Consider the following 19,922-nt stretch of genomic DNA (forward strand, 5'->3'; position numbering starts at 1 on the left):
TCCCTTTCCCGCTCCTAATGGGTCGATGACCCTCGCCAACCCGTCCAACTCCTCCGTCAGCCAACAACGCACCGAAGCCCAGAACAACATCCGGGATGCTGCCCTTTTTGGCGCGCTATCAGCCTTTGCACAGCCAACAAGCAAGTCAAGGCCGGTTGTAAACCCCTCTGCTACAAGCAATGGGGCGCTGGTCGCTGGATACAAGGCTGGCACTCCACCCTCGTCGAAGCAGCGACCACGAACGAACGCGCAGCAACCATTGTCACGAAGCCCGTTGAGCCGTCAGAATACGGGAGGCAGCCAAATCACGACGTCGTCTACCTCGAGCCTACCTGCAACAGTCGGCAGACCTGCAACATCCGGACCACTGCCAGCATCGGCCGGACGCGCGCCTCTCCTACAATCACCTTCAGCAATTGCCGCTTCATTAGCCGCAGCTCGACATACTCCGCAAGCAGCAGCATCTAGGTACATGTCTCCCAGGCTCTCCGACGGATCCCCTGTCGTACCAGGCAGCGAGTCAGCGCGTGCTGGGGCAGTAAGGAATGCAAGGGCAAGGTTGGAGAAGCTTGGTACCAGCACAGATGGAACGAGAGATGAGGTCAGCCGACCTGTAGCCCAAAACATCGGAGGCTCCAGTGGAGGCAAGACGACTGACGATACACCAATCGCTCCTACAATATCCTTGGTGCAGCTCTTTGAGCAGAATGAGGGCGGAAGGGCCAAGCCTTCAGAGCTTACCAGCGCTCGTTTCTCTCGAGAACCGCCACGCTCCGTCAAGCTCCCTAAACCGACCCAGCCTACTCCCGTCCGTTCGGCTCCTGCCTCAGCTGCGCCGCCGCAAGTTGGCTCTGCTCTAGCAAGTCCTCCTCGTTCGGATCCAGTTCGCGATACGCCAGAGCGTGCAAATGTCACGGCAGCGTCAACACCGTCAAGCCCTCCGTATAAGGCTATCCGACCCGTCATTCCTCTGACGCGCATCGAAACTGCTCCATCTGGCACTGCCCTGACCTCAAATTCACCCTTGGCAGTAGATCAACAGCCGGCCAAGACAAAACCCATGTTGCCTCCGCCACGTCGAACCAAGAAAGAAGATCCCAAATCCGATGAAGTCCCAGCGCCGACTGTCGCTCGATCTCAATCGAACTCCGTACCTCCTGCTCAGCAGGTAGCTCCACAAGACCCCCGGCGCTCGAACAATTTGACCCTGGCGCCCCCAGAACCCCTTGGCCGTCCCGCCTACTCAGCTACCTCCTCCTACCAGACCCAATCCCTCCGCCAAATCACGCCGCACATGACCGGCGATTCCCTCGCCAACGCCATTGTCGGCGCCGCGCTTGCCAGCTCCCGCAACCCCTCCCCCGCCATACTCGACGCCCCTCCCCTCCCAGAGCGCCGCCACCATCTCAGCCGCCATCGCAAACCGCACCACCACCACCACCCAACCCTCCGCTCACACAGCCACAGCCCACCCAGAGCAAAACCAGGCACGCTCCGCCGCACGCTGCGCGAACCGGAGAGCAGCAGCAGCAGCGACGAGGACGATAGATACAAGAAACGCACGGGGTTCATGCGGCGCAAACATCCGAACAAGCACCATGAAGGCGATCGCAAGAGGTGGCGAGACAGGATCACAGAGCGGGAGCGGAAAAGATATGAAGGCGTCTGGGCGGCGAACAGGGGACTGTACCTCTCGGATCCGGCCGCGGAGGACGAAGTGCTGAATATCGTGGCTAGGGACGTTTGGTCCCGAAGCCGGCTTCCGGGGCATGTGCTTGAGGAGGTGTGGGATCTTGTTGATGCGCGTGGGGTTGGTAGGCTGGGGAGGGAGGAGTTTGTGGTGGGGTTGTGGCTGATTGATCAGGTTCTGAAGGGGAGGAAATTGCCGACGAGGGTCAGCGAGAGTGTTTGGCAGAGTGTGAAGTATGCTGGCATCAAGGTTAAGTTGAAGACGTAGTGTTCGCGTTGCTGCATTGAGGGCGCATGGACTGGGCGTATCTGGCTGCAAGGGCTTGGGCTTGACTTGAGATACCCGTTGGATGATTATAGTTGACTCGCTGCCGCATAAAGCTAGGCTTGTTCCTCCATCATTCCATGCTCTTGGCTACTTGCGACCAAGACTTGCTACTTATCCAGCCGCTCTTAAATGAACAAAGCGGCAGAAATCCCTGTGCAACAACTAGAAGTTCATGTGAACCTCCGTAGAAAGTGGCAAATTTGGATGAAACTTACTAAATCGCGGAGTGCATATGCTGGATTCCGAATGCCGCAGAGCGGGCAGTAGAGCCTTGGATGGTCTTTCAATCGTCATCCCACCGCATGGCGTCGCGTGTCTGTTCTTCTCTCGCTTCATCCGTCCGTCTATTCTCTGCTTCCCGTTCCGCCGTCGCCGCAGCCGTAGCCGCAGCCGCCGTAGCCGTGGCCGACAAGCCAACACTCCGCGCGAAGTTGCAGAGCGACCAGAACGAGCCGCTGAATTCCATATCGTACCAGTAGTTGACCGAGATGCAGAGGCGCTCCTTCTTATTACAGGTCTGAGAGACCTTGTGATACCACAACGCAGGAAGATAGAGCATATCTCCCTCATCGAGCGTGACACGCATGGGCCTAGACAAACGCGAGAACGGCGTAGGCCGCAGGGTGGGATTATCAGGATCCCAAGTCGGGAAAGTCGTTTTTGTCGGCGGGTCGTCGAGTTCAGGCTCGAGATTGACCGTGTCGCGGATACCGTGGGCGTCGTTGTAGTCGTAGACCTCCTGGGGCACGTCGAAACGCACGTAGGTCGCGTCAGGGAGCTCCTGCTCGTTTACGCAGGCGGACTCGACTGGCGGGAGCAGCACGAAGTGCTTTTGCCCGAGGATTTGCACGAAGATGTTCTCGTAGTTGTCTTTGTGGAGCGCGGTCGTGCTGAGCGAGTTGCCGATCCACATGTTCACGGCGTCGGGTTTCTTCTGCAACGCTATGCGCGCGAAAGGGATGGACTCGGGGACGTCGCGGTATAGTTCCTCGTACTCCTCTGGGAGGTTGTTGTTCTGCGTTTGGGCGTAGTACGCGCCGTACATCTGGGAGTTCCCCCTTTCTTTGTCCTCCTCCTGGTCTCGGATCTCTGCCAGGACGTTGTCAAGAGACTCTGTGCTGTCGTAGTGAGGCCGAACGAAACAGAGCCCCATGCCAGAAACCTCGACGGGTGCATCGGCGTCGCCGTGAGGTGTCTTAGCCACCCCGACATTTCCGCCGCCCATTTCTCCGTTGGCGAGGAACTCGAAGTTCCATTTCTTGCAGGCTGGCCAGTCGACGGCGGCCCCTCTGACTACGAGTGGGCGGTTGCGGGCGACATATCTCATAAACTCCAGGGGACTGGGCTGTTCGTCGAGCTCGTCGATTGTTTGAGAATTGAGCTCATGGTAGGAGGTGATGAGCTCCGTAATAGACTGGAGAGAGCGACGAAATTAGAGAGAGGCTGAGATTGGTCGAAACGGATAGAGAGTGCAGATTTTGATAGTGAAACTTGGTGATGTAGGTACAATGGACATGGAAACCTCTTACAGCCGCAGAAGGATCCGCTTGTGGATCGTATGTCGGAGCCATCTACTACCTAACGCGCCTCAGCTGTCCGGATCTTGGTTCGCGACAGATCAGCCTCGTTGGCACTTTTTTCAATGCCCGGCTTAGGTTTTGTCCATGTCGAGCAGGTGAGAGGGTGCGTATTTCGTGATGGAAGGAAGCACGGGCTGAACGTTTGAGAGCCTGAGGCCGACACCATCTCATCTTCTCACCAGCACCGCAGTTGCTGAACTCTCACCAATGCACACGTCGCATTCCGGCCAGCCATGAGACCCTTTCTAGGACGCCTGTGGGCGCGTGTTCTTGAGGCCAGGCCCAGGACAAACCGGACTCTACTCATAGAGACGGCAAAGATGGCGCTACTTCTCCACGTCTTCATCCGGCACGCCTACACCATCAAGGGCACGCGCGGCGCCTCCATGCTGCCAACCATGGCCGCCGACGGCGAGGGCGTTGTGATCAACAAGAAGTACCGCCGAGGCCGATATATTGAAGTTGGAGATCTGGTCAGTGTCAGGCATCTCTTTGAGCCAGAAGAGGCGGCTATCAAGAGGGTGATGGGGATGCCGGGAGATTTTGTGCTGAGGGATACACCGGGGAAGGGAGAGGGCTTGATGGTTCAGGTGGGGGTGCATGCTGTCGGTTTCATCATCTACACCGGCTAATGTGCTGTGGCAACTGTCCAGGTCCCTGAAGGTCACTGCTGGCTTGCAGGAGATAATCAGAGTGCCTCCCGAGATTCACGGCTTTTTGGCCCCTTCCCACTGGCGATGATCAAGGGGAAGGTTGTCGCCAGGGTCGTGCCACTTTCAGCAATGGGCCGCATGGAAAATACCCTCAAAGGTGTGGAGGTCCTTGGTTGAATGTCTTTCATCATCAACAAGCCCGGCCTCCCATCTTGACACGAGCGCATCTTCGGACGAGCTTACACGTCATGCCTTCGATGCTCCAACATGCCCGACGTCCACATGATGCGCGCCAGTCACCTGCAGAGTCACGCAGTCAGACCGGGCTGCCATTTGCGTTGTTCAGTCTGCTCACTCTCGGCTTCAGCTGGACATGACGCCTGCTCAAGGTTCAGCACGTAGATGGAGCTGTGGGAGTAATGAGCTCCGTGTCCGGCTCTCGAGGGAAGCGATTGTGAGACTCTCCTCTCCGGTGGGGGAGCACACGTACGGGTTTAGGTTCGGAGTATGGCGGTCACGTAGTCGCACTGGAAGAGTGACCATCTCAGGTGCGTGCTAGGGAAGAGGACACGAGAACAGGGGTGGCTATGCAGCCTGATGGTATGTGAAACATGGGGACCTTCATCTCAGTTTGCGGGTGACGCCGGGAAAGCTGCACGTCAAGAGCCTAGCTATCAAAATCTTCCTGTTACACTACCAGCATGGCAGATTGAGTTCGTGTTGCTTTATAGTACAATCGTCATCCTTCGTCGATATGTTGCCTTTGCTCGTACAATATGTTGCCTTTGCCGGGAGCGTCTTACCGCCAATAAGTCCAGCGTTCTGAATCAAACCATCCATCCTCAAATGCAAGAATCCGACTAAGCTGACTGTCCAATGATATGGACACTCAGAGAACCAATGTCACTCGCTTCCAGTCGGTGGCACAAAACGCCTTTTAAAGTTTTGGAACAACAACCCGGCCGTGGTAACCGCTGCGTCAAGAAGCGCGCAGAGCGTAAACGCCGTTCAACGCTGGCGGGAAATGAGAAGTCTTCAGGGAACTAAGAGGCAGGGACCCTGGGACTTTCAAAGACCACATAATCCCAGCTCCTTCTCAGCGCCTTCCATCACTCGCTCGAAAAAGCACTACCCCGGCAGCTCCGCAATGCGAGAGGTATCCCTAAGCTCCAACGGCCTCTCCCTTGCCTCCAGCTCCACCGGTCTCTCCAACGCCTCAAACTCAAGCGGCTTCTCGAATGCGCCAAGCTCCAGCAGCTTGAGCTCCGGCGGCGCAGATGAAGGTCTGGTGGTAACCTGCTCGGTCGAGTCTGAGTCGCCGAGAGAATAAGCATGTTTGGGTCGGCGCCGCCGTCGCCATCGCAGGTAGAACAGAAGCGCCGCCGAGAGAGCGAGGGAGCCGGCTCCGACGCCGATGCCGGCTTTTGCGCCAGTGCTGAGAGAGCCTGAAACGGCGTCGTTGCTGGGAGCGGCGGTTGGCGAGCTGGTGGCTGAGTGTTTATGGCTGTAGGTTGCGGATGCGGAAGATTGGGCGGTGGAAGTAATGTTTGCGCCGGTGCTGTTGGCGGTCGCAGAAGGAGTGGAAGTCGCAGTAGCCACGGGCCAGGAGTTGATGAGGCTCGCGTTGGCTAGTGCGCTGGCACAGAGTCTGTGAGCGGCGCCTTGGACCTCTGAAGGAAGTGTTAGAATCGGGAAGGCCTCCATTACCCATAGCAGGGCACCCGGGGGACATACGAGCAAGATCGGTGGTTGAGCAAGGATGTGTCGTGAAGAGACAAGTCGTAACATAGCTGGAGATGAAATCATTCTTGGCCGTGCATTGACAGACAAGGTCATCAAATGCGCAGCCTGAGAGGGTTATACCGGCGGAGAAGCAAGCGTCCTGTTAAGCACACTGTTAGAATGTAACGAACAAAGAGTGCAAAGATTTGGAGATCGCACAGCGCAAACCGGTATATCACCGCCATGAGCGGCCCCTAGAGTTACGCAGTACGCGACGAATGTAAACAGCAGCAAATTGAGGTTCATTGTGATTGAGACATTAGGTAGAGAGAGCACGTAGTGACGAGGAAGCGTGACAAAAGACTGGAGACAGACGAAGAGGCGACATCCCTCCGGAAAACCAACCACGCCTTCGCGCTGCCAGGATTATTTACCTACACATGTCAAGCCCTACCGTGTTTTGCCCCTATCGAATGGAGTCTCTCCAGGAGGCATGCTTCCCGGCGGGTGGCTAAACCGGCTCCAGCGTTACCCCAACTTTCGCCATCGTTGCTGATCCCAGATGCGCGATTGAAAAGACTGATTGGACTCTGAGTTGATTAATTGCCACTTGGAGCCACGCTACTCTGCGCATCGGTTACGCGAGTGCAGATTATATCGATGTTGTGTGTGTAGTGGAATTGATTGGTTATGCTAACGGTTGATGAAACGGCGCAATCAAGCGGAGCGTGCGGCAGAGGGGCGAGTGTCACGTGCATGAAGCCATACCCGCAGAGCCTCGTGGGGTGGCGTCTTCCCTGCAGGTGCTGCAATACTTTCCCATACTACAACAACCATATTCAAGCGCACCCCTTCCTGCTAGAATCTCAGGTGCATCCCTAGGGAAGATTACATACCATGCATTTTCCCAACAACTACAGCTAGATTTTACTCAAACAACTCCCTAGGACCCTCATCATAATCTCAGCCACTTCTGCCGGCGCCTCCTCCGCAATGAAATGTCCGGCATGACCTTTGATAGGTTCCACCGCCAAATGCGTGCCTTCTTTGACCCAGTCGCTCCAGATTCCTTCAACATCGACCTTACCGCCCTTCCCAAGAAATCTCTCAGAGTACACCACCAGCACATTCCCGTCCATCTTCCTTCCCGCCTCCTGATCTTTCTCCTGCTCCTCAACATCCACGCCGGCGCCAGCGACATAGTCCTCGCAAGTCGCCCGGACAACGTCATCGTTCTCGAAGGCAGCGGTGTATACAGCAACGGCGTCATCAGAGTGCAAACCCGCAGGACTCTCCCCCTGCCAGCGCGCGATCAAGTCCTTGCAGTACTTTGCTGGCCCGTACGCCTTGATCATGTCGAACGCTAGCGGCATGTTTGCTAGGAAGGACCAGTGGTAGCTTCCCGCAGCCGTAGTGGGTTTCGCGAAACTATGCCATTGCTCGACAGTCGGTAGGATGTCGAAGAGTAGTGTACCCTCGAGGCTAAATTTCTGAGAGACCAGATTTGCTAGTCTAGGATCCAAGGACAGCTTCAGGTTGGAGAAGTCGACAGCGAGGCGGTGACAGACTCGGGCGCCGCGGTCGTGCCCGCCGAGGACGATGGGATGTGGGAGCCTGGGTCCCGATCCTTGTCCCAGGAGGGTGTCAAGAGCTTCCAGGACGGCCAGTCCAACCGTACGCTTGTCATGGCCGGTCCTAGACGGTGTGCTTCGGCCGTAGCCAGGGAGATCTGGCATGAAGAGCGGAATGTCGCTGGGCAGTATTTCAATCAGATGACGCCACATGAAGCTTGTCTGTGGGTATCCATGTAGGAGCACCAGCACCGGGCGAGGTGAAGCCTGCGATGCCAGTGGGACTGGTGGGCGAAAGTGACAGTGTATGAACGAACCGCAGGAGGTCACAACGGAGTGCTGCGTTAGGCCTTCGGCAGAGAGCTGCCCAGTGTTCACCGCCATGCTGAGTTGTTCGTCGCCTCGTATGATTTATTTACCACACAGGCATAAAATGTCCCTGAAAGCCTCGGGTTCAACTCCTACTCCTGTAATATAACGACCGATTTGTATAATAAGGCTGGGGTGGGGCAAACAGTGATGAATATAAACCCGAGTGCTTGTGTATTAACTCTTGATCTTTGAGAGCTTGCTGAAAAGCCTGGGGAGCAGAGAGATGGCTTACTCAGGACGAACGGATGCATGGATCAGGATGCGGAGTTCGATTTTGCGCTAAGCACGACTCCCGCGGGAACAATTAAAGAGAAGCGCGAGCTTCCGTCAATGGCCCTTCAAGAGTGAGATCCCTTCCTCAGTGGGTTCAGGTCTTTAGAGATTTAGGCTCAACATCATTGGCATCACTGAAGGGCCAACAGCATAAGACCATTTGCGGGTAAACCAATACCCAACAACCACGTAACTTTTGACCTATGAATATCACGGGGTAACGAAGCGAAAAGACCACGGTCACTGACATTCGGAAGCTGAGGTAGGTAGATGCTGTAGGCGGATGGCTAGATTGCTACAAGTTGTACCTACAAGTCCACTGGATAATCCGTGGTCTCGATCTTGTCTGGGTATCTTAGTCCACCTTGTCTGCGTACCTCGTCCACCACCTCCATGATCACGAGGCTCTCCTCAAGACCCTCGAACTTGCCCTCCTTCCTCCCCTCAACGAGCGCCATCGCCGCCTCGTCCGCTTCCCAGAACATGCCATGACCCTCGCCTTCCTCATTCACCATATCCTGGAAGCCATTCTTCCACCCACTGCCCTGCCCAGGACCGGGCTGCTTCCACGTCTTGTCCTCCACAGTACCATCCTGCAGAACCAGCCGCGTCTTCGTCGGCCGGAATATCGGATGGAAGACCTGCACCTCCCCCTTCTCACCCTGTATCCTGACCGCCGGCCCCGCCGTGCCCTTCCCATCCGGATCAACAGCCGCCCGCATCGCGGTCATCGCCACAGCATGCGCGTCTCCACCTAACTCCTTCCTCCTCGGAAACGTCAACAGCATTGTCGTCATCTCGTCCGCCCCCGTCGGGTACAACTTCATCGCGGTCTGTACGCTCGGCCGCCTCCGCTCGTTCTCCGGCTGCGTCAGGTACAGTGTCTGGAAGCACCATGTCAGGGCGTAGATGCCGAGGTCGAGCAGAGCGCCGCCGGCAAGCTCGGGGTTCACCATCCGGTGCTTGCCGTCGGGGAAGGAGGTCTCGGGGGACATGCTCATGGAGAGGTCGGCGGTCACGCGGTGGACGGGGCCCAAACGGCCGGAGGTTATGAGGTCGCGGACGTAGATGGAGAGGGGGAAGTAGCGCGTCCAGACTGCTTCCATCAGGAAGAGGTCCTGGGAGTCGGTCAGTGGATGAAGACTTGGGTGTAGGAGTGGAGCTGGACCTTTTCTTTGGCTTTCTTGATGAGCGCTTTCGCTTGCGCTGCGTTGACGGTGAATGCTTTCTCGCATAGCACGTTCTTCCCAGCTTCTAGACACAACATGGCATTCTGGTAATGATGCGAGTGAGGCGTAGCCACATACACAATGTCGATACTCTCGTCATTGACAAGGTCTTGGTACGAGCCGTATGCCTTCGCGTCTGACGGAGCTCCTACATCCTTAAGGAATTGCTGGGCCCGGTCAGCGCTGGAAGAGCTCGCAGCTGCGACTACGGTATGAACAATGGAATCTACCCCGCGGGTCTTGGGGTCGCATAGGAGATCTTTTGTAAAAGTTTGTGCAATCCCACCCGTGGCGAGAATGCCCCAGCGTATTGTTTTTGGCGATGACATTGTTGATTGTGCTCGCAAGACTCCAATTGTCGGACAGACTTCTTCTCTGGGTGCGTTGGTGGAAGACAGGCTGCAGGTACCGGCCCAATGTTTCGCTCTGCCTTCAGCGATGACGCAATGAGCGGGATGTGAGTTTACCCTTGTACCTTTGCACCTCAGACTCCCTCCAGAACAGAGCAGCCCGACGGTGATTACTATCTTGAGGACCGTGTACGGTATCCTGCTTGTTGAAGAGCAAGCCATCATACCCAGGACCGAGCCGCGCTTGTGATAACTCCAGAATCTCACTGCCGCCGTACCGTGCAGCCTGTCTATAATCTCACCCAGCAGATCGCATCCTATCACAATAGCTATGACCCGATCCTCGCTGATTAGACAGCGAAACAATCTCTTCGCTCCCTCGTCTTCCCTAAAAGCGCTACTCTATTTCTCAGTGATCTCTGGGTTGTCTACATCAATTCCTCTTGCAACTTCGTCAAGGCGTTCAGCTAGCGCTCCAGCTCTAGCGACGGCTTCTTTGCAGGTAGTCTTTCCAAGTGTCATGTCACTATATAAAGCGCGGGTCAGGAGATTGCGTCTGATAGTGATTCTACTTGGTCACCGATATGCGATTGATTCAGTTCAGCTCGGCTTCTGCACGAACCGAATACGACTGAATCGGTCGTGACGCGAGGGTTCAGCTGAGGCTTGGAGAGCCATTCACGGATGCGACAGAACGCATTAGCATTAGTGCTTATCTACCCCTCAAGCACTCGCTACTCATGTGCCGGGATAGCTGAATGTCGCAGATTATTAAGGCTGAGCTTATCCTACGTTCAAGGGCGAACTGTAGCTCTGTGGTTCCGCCGCCATACAGTAAGCTCAGCGAACAACATGTCTTCAGAAGGCATACCGTTAGCCGCCTACGGCCGTGGTGCCGAAATGGCGCGAAAACTTCAAGCTCATATGGCACAGGCAGGCATCGACCGTGTGTTCCCGCTTCCTTAAAAGTCTGCACTCTCGGCCCGCCAGTGGAGCGCACCGCTCCAGTCGATGCCCCGTCATCTCAACCTAGCTGTCTCTCCAGCTAACCAACCAAGTTGTCCACCCAAGCTTGACTCTCGAAGATGCCCTCACCGAAATCCCCACTATGCTAGTCGGCTCACCGGTTCCCCCGGCCTGTGGAATCGGTTCCAATGCTTCCCGCGCCGAAAAAGGCGAGCCGTTGCGCGCCACCAAGATCGTACTCTTCGGCGGCGCCATTCCGGACGATGAGATGGAACAGGTCAAGGCCGCGACAAGGAAGACGGAGGGATTCAAGGAGGATGAGGTTACTTGGGTCAGGATTACCAGGGAGGAGTTGGAGAAGATCACATGGCCTCCGACGCCGGAGGCTGTAGTGACGGTCTTGAAGGGGAAGTTAGTGGACTTGGGGCTTTTCCAGGGTGAAGTGCGGTAAGGATCAGAATTGCAAGTACGAGTATACAAGAAGAAGATGGGTTAGACGTCCGAAATTTAGAAACGAGAGAGTACTCAACGAACAGTCTGCAGGAACTGTCCAGATTGTACTCATGCTCTATCCGATGAACGCAACGGTTTCTCGCAACGCGTCTTTGTAGTAGCCGTAGTCACTGCTCAAGATCGTTCTGAACCATTCGTAGGAAACGACCTTAGAATGCTTCGTTACGACCTACGAGAAATGACAGGCCATAAAGTGGCATGAAGTCGGACAGTACACAGCAACAACAGCCTTCCTTCCATGTAAGGCCGTGCATTGTACGCCGGAACTGCCGTTGCTGCCGATACTGCTCGTGATCAAGGCCGTGCTTTCGTGTCAGCTCTTGCTGCAGACGGCGCAAGTATGAACCGTATTCATCACTTCCAGAGCGACTTGTACTATACGGTCTCCGAGAGCGAGTTGGAATCAGTTTCCCCATGCGCCCCTGCCAGCACCGCCGACCCTGATATGGCCAGAAGGGTCCTCGCTGAATATGAGAAGGAATTCCATTCCGCCGATGTTCTCCAGCAAGACGCCGGATCCAATAAATTCGATCTCCCCGCAGCGGATCATCACGTTGATCGGGCGGGGCTGAGGGGAACGACACACTGGGCGTGACGGCTTTTGGTCTTTCATAATCAACTGCCTACGGACGCGGTAACCCGGCGAGAATTCGTGGCCTAGCGATTGAGATACTGTTCCAGTTCTTTCAGTGCTGTGCTCTTGCCTTAGATGCAGCAGCAATTTCCAACCGCCTCAGTGATAGTTGGTTGTGTGGTGACTGTGACGGAGTGCGAAACGACTGTGGCTCCACAGAGTTCGAACTCTGGTAGTGAGCGAATTCGTCCGCATCGGATCGCTGGACTACGGTACGACCTTGTAGCCAAACTCTGGCTCTAGGCAAAGCTTCCCGATCATAGCAGCGTCATCCATACTGTAATCCAGCCATTGATTCATATCCGTAGACCAGTGATCGTCTGGTATTGTGAACCAATCTAGAGGCATGAGAGGACATTCGATGCCCAAATCATGTACCATTTGCTCTGTGGCCTGGCCGACTGTTTTGTCTTGCGTAGGTGGAAGCGAGTAGGAGTTTTCTAGGTGCGCAATCGCAGCGGGTGTAGAGCCCGAGCTGTCGGCCGAAGGAGTAAATAATGGTGTTTCTGTGTTTGTTACGGCGTCGCATCCGTAGGTCGCATCGACCCCGAGTAAGCTTTCCCAGCTGGCGAACCCTGCTGGTTGACCATTGTCAGATAGCAGCGGAGTGAGTCTCAGGCTGTCCAGATCGGCCGCAGCTATGCAGCCATCGAGTCCCGCATATCCCGCACCGTTGTCCGCTAAGTCGCACTGGCTCCTAAGAGATAGATCTGCCAGCCCCTCCTGCTGTTGCGGGCCGTCGCCCTCCTCCATCACGTGTCCCTCTGTTCGTCTTAACTTCTCCGCGTACGCCCCCGGTGTGACACCAAATACCTTCTTGAAAATGCCGTGTAGGTATCTCGATGATAATCCTACCTCTTCCGCCACTGTTTTTAGCGTCACCGATCCTTGAGCTCTTCCGATAATCTCACGGGCTCTTTGGGCTGCCTTTTCTTGCCCATCGTCCCCGCCCGAACCTTGCCGTTGCTCAGGTCTGCAGCGCTTACATGCCCTGAACCCGGCTGCTGCGGCAGCTGCCGCTGTATCGTAGAAGACAATATTTGCGCGGCGGGCGAGTCGCGCGGAACAGGTGGGACGGCAGTAGATGCGGGTCGTCAGGACGGCGTAGACGAAGGCGGAGTGAGCGGAGGGACAGCGGGTTTGTAAGGCCTGCCAGCGGCTGGGTGGGGTTGTGTACATGACGTGAGAGCTAGTTCTGGGGCTTAGGGTGGAAAATGGTGACTTCGCGCCCACCGTGAGAACCTGGCTTCAAGGACAATTGAGAAGGGTTGCATCTGAGTAGAGTAAGACGACACAGATATACTTGAGTAAGTAGATTACAAGTGACGGAGAATTAATACCTTACTGCTCCGGCGGATTCTCGGAATGACGCCATTGCTTTCAAACTGGCCAATCAATCGGCGCTGTCGTTAGATTCGCTGCGCTGATTTGATAATTGAACAGCAACATCAAACTCCACTCAGGATGTTGTGGATGTAGATGTAAACAATCCTCATCCAAGCTGAAAAGTCATTCCCGATATACAGTTGGGGGATATAAAGGGACGGCCGCCGGCAAATAAAATGGACATCAAATCGCAAGCTACACTCTCATTAGGGTCGACCTTGTTGCGCTCTTAGATTCCTATCATCCAGTTCCGATCACTTTCAAGCGCAACGACCAAGATGCCTACACAAGAAGAGTCCAAGAACCTTGAAGTCATCTCCGAGTACTTCAGCGAATACTGGGGGAAAGCCAATCAGGGCATTGTGGATAAGCTTTGCGTCGACGACTTCGTTATCAACTATCCTATACATGGCCCCCGATATGGCGAAGAGGCTGCGGAGCAGATGATGGTTGGATTCAAGGAGGTGAGTACCAATGTCTTGCTCATTTCAAGACTCGTTGTTCCATTCGAATGCATGCTGGCTGCGTTTCAGCACGTTGCTTCAGTCCCGCTGATTGACTGCGCAGGCATTCCCGGACATCTCCTTCCACGCGTATCAGCATCCACTTATTGCCAGCGGTCCTTGGGTTGTCGGGTGCTGGATTGGTGGAGGTACTCATACCGGCGTCGCATTCAACGATCTTGCCGTTGGGAAGCTTCAACCCAACACAGGCAAGAAGATGTACTTCTCCGGCACCACGATCTTCACCTTGGGAGACAGGAAAGTCGTGGACGAGACGGGAGAAGGGGGAGCCATGACGGCGCTCCAAAACTTGGGCATGGTACCGCAGCCCAATCCGGGGAAGGAAATGAAGTATCTGCATGAGAAAGAAGGATAAAGGGATCCGTAGTTACTGGCGCTCCGAGAGCCATGCATACATAGAACCTTCCGTGCAGGGCTGCCCGCATCCCGCTATATGTTCAGCATACTGTTCTACGACTGTCTCTCTGGAACTCTATTTGAACCATGACGGCGCCAATGAAGAGCTGTAATGGATAGTCTCGTACAGTCTTGGATGATACTGTTACTACGAATCACATGCATGTGAGCCACGTAACCCTAACCCACGGCAGAACGGCCGTCAAAAGCCTTGGAAGGCGCAAGTCGCGGTTCGGTCCTTCGGTCGCCCTTCCGTTCAACATCCGCTGGCGCAACTACACACCTGGATTGGCCGCCAGCAGCACAGCCTGGTTGAAGGGGGGTCCGGCATCAATAGCAGACACATGAGAATCCTGCTCGCGCCTTACCGGCCAAATTTGATACGGCCGAAACATTGAACAGCGTGGGGGAACCGCCAGGGTCAGTTCCTTTGAAGCACAACATGGAGCGGTATCTGGCAAATGGCGCGACGAGTAAGATGGATCCCTGGTCATGCGGAGCAATGTCTCGCTAGATACAGCAATTGAGCGATTCTCTCATCCCAAAGATCGTTGCTAGTTGTGCAAAAGTGACGATGTATGACATTGCAGCCAATTTATATCTACAGCTTCATGGATTTAATATGAGTACCGTACGAAGTGTTCACATGAAAACGATGTAGTTAAGTCCTGGAGCAGCGGCAAGTCACCATTTAAGAACGACGCCTCCCATACAGCGGCTTGTAATTGTCTTCTCAACAGAAAGGTCCGCCTCAGCATTGGCTGAAGGGGCGCTCTATCCCGCCACATCCAGTCGCATGATGAAGATGGTGTTACAAACTCTCGACACACATTACCCCACGGACGGATGCAGTTGTTACGTAGCTACGCGGTAACGTCCACAATCCAGACTTTGATATAAGATACAAGCATTAACGAGGTAACCGAAACCTGTCGGATCTCACTCCGTGACACGCTGCGCAGCATTTCATTCGGGGCCAAGCGGGACCTTCTTCATATCTTAAAGTCGCTTGCCTGAGATATAATCACAGTCTGTCGGTCTTTTGAGATTTCGGAGATTCAATTCAACTATCGATTGAGCTCAAGAGGACGAGGAACGACGATCTCTTTCGCAGGAAGTATCTATCCCAGTATCTCCAAGCGTACCAGGTTCCCGCAAAGTATGCTAACGCAACACAAGGAGGTCTGGACGACCCCTCCGCACGTCATCCCAGAGTGGGCGACGGACATTCAAAACATGGGGCACACCAGAATAAGCCGGATCAACGCCACAATGGCCACTCCACGGATGAGTACACGGCCAGTGTTGCTAATCGTTCGTACCCGGCATGACCGATGCCGGTAGGGCTAAATTTTATCGTGCCGCCGGTATGAACGGTCGGCGATCCCTGCTATCAGCTAAGCTTAAAAGTCACGGGCTTTGATACCATCTTAGCTGCTTGATAGAGCTAAAGAGCAACTTGATTTGATCGACCAATCACTATATCAATGACCTAAGAGCGCTCCGCAGGCATCCGGTGCGAGGGGTTCAACACCCTGCCAAGCTTCGTGATACCATAGCTCGGAAGCTCCGGAATTACCTAAGGAGGCTTAGCTAGCCGGTACGCCGGTAGACCGCCGTTATGAACTATTACCGTTCGAATTGTTCATACAGGCTTTCTGTCCGAACGATTAGCAACACTGTATACAGCTTTAAACCCTTGATATAACCAGCCGCGGTCGTTGCCAGTCTATGGCCTGGCAAAATCACTTCCACATAAGATGCGAGGCCACCAGGGACGCCGGCATGCGGATCGAGACGGGGACAAGCCACACGAACCGGAGCCCGATATCGAGAAGGAAAAGACTGGCAGGCAAGAGGGGGCGGAGTGGCGCCCATGTCGCAGAAGTAGGTAAGTGCTATGGCATCAGATTCAGCTCACACTTTCTTCGGTCTATGGCTTCACAAGTATCACAGGGATGCTGGCGTGGATCGAGAAGATGCTTCATCGCAAGAAGGAATAACTGCTTCGTCGGCTAAGAAGACCGAGTCCGAAGCGGATGCGAGCACGACGCAGTCACCGAGAGCCGCATCAAAGGACCAAACCGAAGCTGAAGAGGAGGAGAAGAATGAGAAGCGGGAGGAAGATAAGCGGCGAGCCAATTATGACCGGCATCGAAACCCTCTGGCCCGGTTCAGAGCAAGGTATCTGGACTTCTCCGCCGAGTATTTGGCGGTGAGTGTGCAGCTGCAGGGTTCAGCACACCTTGTCCAGTTTCTGGCTTACATCTTAGGCAACCATATCTATCTTCCTTGCGCTTTGCGGCAACATTACTTACCGGCTAGTCTCTTACTCCCTCACAGCGAACTACCTAGCGCTGATAGCATTCCAGAGTCAATCCCGAGTACGGGGCATACGAGACGCTTTGCTGGACGCATCGTCTCGCAACCATGGCGGAGATCTATCTAGCCGGCGGCGTCAGCGGCTCACACGTCAACCCCGTCATATCGTTGACCCTCGCAGCATATCGCGGCTTCCCTTGGCACAAGTTCAGGGTGTATCTGGTTGCGCAGTTCCTGGGCTCTCTCACAGCCAACGGTCTTACGTGGTCAATCTACCGCGACGCTATCCTCCAGGTTGACCCAGGACTAACGGAGTTCGCTGGCAAATCCTTCTACAAAGTCCCAACTGAGTACATCAGCGTCGCAACAGCGTTCTGGAGCGAGTTCCTAGCTATCGCGGTTCAAGTCTGCATTGTCTTCGCCCTAGGAGATAATCAAAACTCACCACCTGGTGCAGGATGGACACCCTGACGCCCTGATTATCGGCTTGGTGGTCACCATGCTCAATCTCACGTTGGGACACAACACCGAACCGTCCTTGAACCCGATGAGGGATTTCGCAACAAGGCTCGTCGCGTTGATAGCTGGTTTACGGAACGCAGACTTTCTGGAACTGGTGGTGGATAGGTGGCTGCTGGGGTGCAGACCTGGCTGGTTCGATGATCGGTGCGGCGGTGTACGACATCTTTATCTTTATTGGTGGAGAGAGCTCGGTGAACTACTCGTAGCCTTCGGTGCGGGAGATAGTCGAGAGACTGAAGAGAGTCTTGGGGTTGGGGCGCAAAGGCTGAGTGCAGCTTTCTGCAATTTGCTCGAGACGGCATGCTTCTGCTCGCGACGGTAGAGGTTGCTCAAACGTCACGGTCTTGCTCGGGATAGCATCATTTTATTCGACAGAGGACAGTTTTACTCGGGAGAGCGTGCTGCTGTTTCGGAAAACATGGTTTTGCTCAAGCAAACATGGCTTTACTGCGGTCAGCATGAGCAGTCGGAGTCATGATAGTCCTCAAAAGTCTATTCTGCCAGCTGTTGTAGCTGCTGCTTCGGACTTCCTTCCGCCGACGTGTTCTAGAAAGTGGTTTTTTGCGTCAGCAGACGCCGATCCGTGAACGACCTATACCTTAAGCTGCGAAGGCAATCGTCGTTCGTAGGGTCTGGAAGGGCTCGGCCAACTGCTGGAACGGGTTGTGCGAAACGGAACCTATACAATTGGGTGGCGCATAAGGCTTGTGCTAGTTCCTCCGCCCTGTCGTGCTCTAGTTACTTACAATTTCCCTGTTTGATGCCGTGTTCATGGAGTGTCTTCATTACACATTGTAGTGGTCCTAACAGGTGCGAAACATAATCATCGTCATCGTAAAAGAGATATAGTCGATCAACGAAATTTCTTCCCTCTCAATCGCTCAACAGCCACTAGCAGCTAGCTTCCAGAAAGCTTAACAACCCCTATAGCTACTCCAGCTCTTCCTCCTGATCTCTGATCACTCCTTCATCGTTCAACCCTCATCGTAGCCCGCAAAACATGCAAGGATGCCCGATTGGATCGTAAGCGCAAGGATAACTTCGAGGACTATGCCTGCCCGTTACGTTCATTCCATGTGCGGTCGAAGACGTTTAGAGAGCGTTGTGCTAGGATACGCATTAACAGTCCGTTTAGCCCTTCGAATAATTAAACTATGCAACGGGTAACCCACCGGAAGGGACGATATCTAAAGCCTTGATCGACACGTTGAGCGGTTGGCTAAGCATGAAGATAGCTGCGCGAGCAACATCTTCTGGGTCAAGCGGCCTAAACGCAGCGGAGTTGATGAGCATGCGACTTCACCGTCAAATTTTTATCGGGGAGGAAGGCTAACGTACTGGAACCCTTCGAAGAACTTATCGTACTTCTCCTTGTCATGCCCCACCCGAAGGGAATGGAAGTTCGTAACGACACAGCCGGGGCGTAGTGCAAGGACTCGGATATTGGTCTGGCTTAGCTCGTGCCGGAGGACGTTTGTAAAACCCTCTTGCAAGGCTTTATTAGCGTGATACACGGCTTCGCCTGGAAAGGGTGGGACTTCGAGTGCGGTTGTAGACGTGACGTTGAGTATCGTCCCCTCCTTCCGGGATAGAATCGATTGGTTGAGCACGGCGTGAGTCACCCACATCATGCCGTTAATGTTCGTGTTGTTCATGGTCATGATATCGGAGATGCTCAATTGGGGAAATGCGGCAGGGGCACCAAGAGCAAGACCGGCCTGTGTAATCGTCTCAATCAAGGCTCAAGAGGAAAAATAGTGGAAAGGGAAGAACGCACGTTGTTGACGAGAACATCGATTTGGCCTATTTCCTGGATCGATGAAGCGACTGCAGCATCGACAGCTTTCTGATCTCCCACGTCCACAGCCTTGTAGATGACTTTGCAGCCGGGATGTGAGGATGTCAGGTTCTTCGCCAGTGTTGAGAGCTTATCCTGTCATTCGTTGTGGTAGTCTTTAGCATGAGGTTCCCTAGACTCTTTGTCGAAGTTCACGGCTGCGGGCGAGGAAGTCCAACCTCTGAGCGCGAAACGAGGATTAAAGTCGCTCCTTCATCGGCTAACGACGTCGCAATCGCCTCACCGATCCCCATAGAGGCTCCCGTCTATACATTACATTCGAATCAGGATCCCATATCTTCGTCATTCGACTTGTTTGCGCAGGCGGCACAACTCACCAGGAATACGACTTTCCCTTGCAGTGCCATCTTAGACTCTGTCGTTCGAACGAGATTTCAAGATAACTAGTAACTGCGTCTTCTGAAACGGTGTTGCTATGATGGACACTTTTGGTTTTATCACTTAGTTCGCGTCGAGCCCGAGCTCAAGCTTCTCTGAGGTCAGGAAGCGGTAAGGAGGGGGAAAGCAGTTGCGCTTATATAATCACATCTCTGGCGTGGAGCGGAGTCAGGCCGAGTGCAGTAATCAGTAGCTCGAGCTGTAACCTCGCAAATGCTCCCTCGGCTTTGACAAGCTAAAAACTAACACCTAAAAGTTCCATTGTAGGAAACGAGAGACTGTTACCTCTAGCACTTCTATGTGCCTACCGCTTTACCCAATACAATCGGCTCACCGTTTTGGGGAGCAAGTGGTACGACTTTCCGCTTCCGGCATCGGTTAACCCCGCCTAAGGTGTAATAGACGATCGTGCCCTCCGAGGCCGGGCCGATTCAATCATGATTGGCCTGCTTACTAATCTTCGACGCGCGCACCGAGGATCACTAAATCGACTCGGCCTTGCTCCGAGCTACTATTTGACGGGTTCATGAGAGCTGTCGGAAACTTATTACCAGTTCTCTTCCCAACGTGTAAGAGTCCGCAAAGAAGTTGATACACTTGAACCACTTGCCAAGGTTGAAGCCGAAGTCCTTGTGCTCTGAGTGCCCGTATCTACC

The 19,922-nt window shown here is 54.3% G+C and overlaps 11 protein-coding genes across 11 annotated transcripts; 5 read left to right on the top strand and 6 right to left on the bottom strand.

The window, feature by feature from the left end:
* Positions 1 to 1,060: 1,060 nt before the first annotated feature.
* Positions 1,061 to 1,957, top strand: W97_09148 (uncharacterized protein; the record flags this gene model as incomplete). The annotated part of the gene is made up of 1 exon (XM_007787011.1): positions 1,061 to 1,957. The coding sequence occupies one exon, from the start codon at positions 1,061 to 1,063 to the stop codon at positions 1,955 to 1,957; it is 897 nt and encodes a 298-aa protein (XP_007785201.1).
* A 343-nt stretch (positions 1,958 to 2,300) lies between these two features.
* On the bottom strand, positions 2,301 to 3,588 carry W97_09149 (uncharacterized protein; the record flags this gene model as incomplete). Its single annotated transcript, XM_007787012.1, has 2 exons — positions 2,301 to 3,431; positions 3,547 to 3,588. The coding sequence occupies 2 exons, from the start codon at positions 3,586 to 3,588 to the stop codon at positions 2,301 to 2,303; spliced, it is 1,173 nt and encodes a 390-aa protein (XP_007785202.1).
* Positions 3,589 to 3,830: 242 nt separating this feature from the next.
* Positions 3,831 to 4,229, top strand: W97_09150 (uncharacterized protein; the record flags this gene model as incomplete). The annotated part of the gene is made up of 1 exon (XM_007787013.1): positions 3,831 to 4,229. One exon carries the CDS (start codon positions 3,831 to 3,833, stop codon positions 4,227 to 4,229), a length of 399 nt encoding a protein of 132 aa, XP_007785203.1.
* Positions 4,230 to 5,378: 1,149 nt separating this feature from the next.
* On the bottom strand, positions 5,379 to 6,278 carry W97_09151 (uncharacterized protein; the record flags this gene model as incomplete). Its single annotated transcript, XM_007787014.1, has 3 exons — positions 5,379 to 5,920; positions 5,985 to 6,132; positions 6,192 to 6,278. 3 exons carry the CDS (start codon positions 6,276 to 6,278, stop codon positions 5,379 to 5,381), a joined length of 777 nt encoding a protein of 258 aa, XP_007785204.1.
* Positions 6,279 to 6,892: 614 nt separating this feature from the next.
* On the bottom strand, positions 6,893 to 7,927 carry W97_09152 (uncharacterized protein; the record flags this gene model as incomplete). The annotated part of the gene is made up of 1 exon (XM_007787015.1): positions 6,893 to 7,927. One exon carries the CDS (start codon positions 7,925 to 7,927, stop codon positions 6,893 to 6,895), a length of 1,035 nt encoding a protein of 344 aa, XP_007785205.1.
* A 569-nt stretch (positions 7,928 to 8,496) lies between these two features.
* Positions 8,497 to 9,746, bottom strand: W97_09153 (uncharacterized protein; the record flags this gene model as incomplete). The annotated part of the gene is made up of 2 exons (XM_007787016.1): positions 8,497 to 9,306; positions 9,357 to 9,746. 2 exons carry the CDS (start codon positions 9,744 to 9,746, stop codon positions 8,497 to 8,499), a joined length of 1,200 nt encoding a protein of 399 aa, XP_007785206.1.
* Positions 9,747 to 10,875: 1,129 nt separating this feature from the next.
* W97_09154 (uncharacterized protein) lies at positions 10,876 to 11,184 on the top strand (the record flags this gene model as incomplete). Its single annotated transcript, XM_007787017.1, has 1 exon — positions 10,876 to 11,184. One exon carries the CDS (start codon positions 10,876 to 10,878, stop codon positions 11,182 to 11,184), a length of 309 nt encoding a protein of 102 aa, XP_007785207.1.
* Positions 11,185 to 12,087: 903 nt separating this feature from the next.
* W97_09155 (uncharacterized protein) lies at positions 12,088 to 13,059 on the bottom strand (the record flags this gene model as incomplete). The annotated part of the gene is made up of 1 exon (XM_007787018.1): positions 12,088 to 13,059. One exon carries the CDS (start codon positions 13,057 to 13,059, stop codon positions 12,088 to 12,090), a length of 972 nt encoding a protein of 323 aa, XP_007785208.1.
* A 485-nt stretch (positions 13,060 to 13,544) lies between these two features.
* On the top strand, positions 13,545 to 14,145 carry W97_09156 (uncharacterized protein; the record flags this gene model as incomplete). Its single annotated transcript, XM_007787019.1, has 2 exons — positions 13,545 to 13,730; positions 13,834 to 14,145. The coding sequence occupies 2 exons, from the start codon at positions 13,545 to 13,547 to the stop codon at positions 14,143 to 14,145; spliced, it is 498 nt and encodes a 165-aa protein (XP_007785209.1).
* A 1,941-nt stretch (positions 14,146 to 16,086) lies between these two features.
* Positions 16,087 to 17,352, top strand: W97_09157 (uncharacterized protein; the record flags this gene model as incomplete). The annotated part of the gene is made up of 3 exons (XM_007787020.1): positions 16,087 to 16,391; positions 16,559 to 16,913; positions 16,966 to 17,352. The coding sequence occupies 3 exons, from the start codon at positions 16,087 to 16,089 to the stop codon at positions 17,350 to 17,352; spliced, it is 1,047 nt and encodes a 348-aa protein (XP_007785210.1).
* A 726-nt stretch (positions 17,353 to 18,078) lies between these two features.
* On the bottom strand, positions 18,079 to 19,235 carry W97_09158 (uncharacterized protein; the record flags this gene model as incomplete). Its single annotated transcript, XM_007787021.1, has 5 exons — positions 18,079 to 18,137; positions 18,203 to 18,297; positions 18,369 to 18,748; positions 18,808 to 18,963; positions 19,206 to 19,235. The coding sequence occupies 5 exons, from the start codon at positions 19,233 to 19,235 to the stop codon at positions 18,079 to 18,081; spliced, it is 720 nt and encodes a 239-aa protein (XP_007785211.1).
* Between the last annotated feature and the right edge of the window lie 687 nt (positions 19,236 to 19,922).

The sequence above is a fragment of the Coniosporium apollinis genome (genome assembly GCF_000281105.1).
Source record: "Coniosporium apollinis CBS 100218 chromosome Unknown supercont1.85, whole genome shotgun sequence".
In the NCBI taxonomy this organism is placed as follows: domain Eukaryota; kingdom Fungi; phylum Ascomycota; class Dothideomycetes; genus Coniosporium; species Coniosporium apollinis.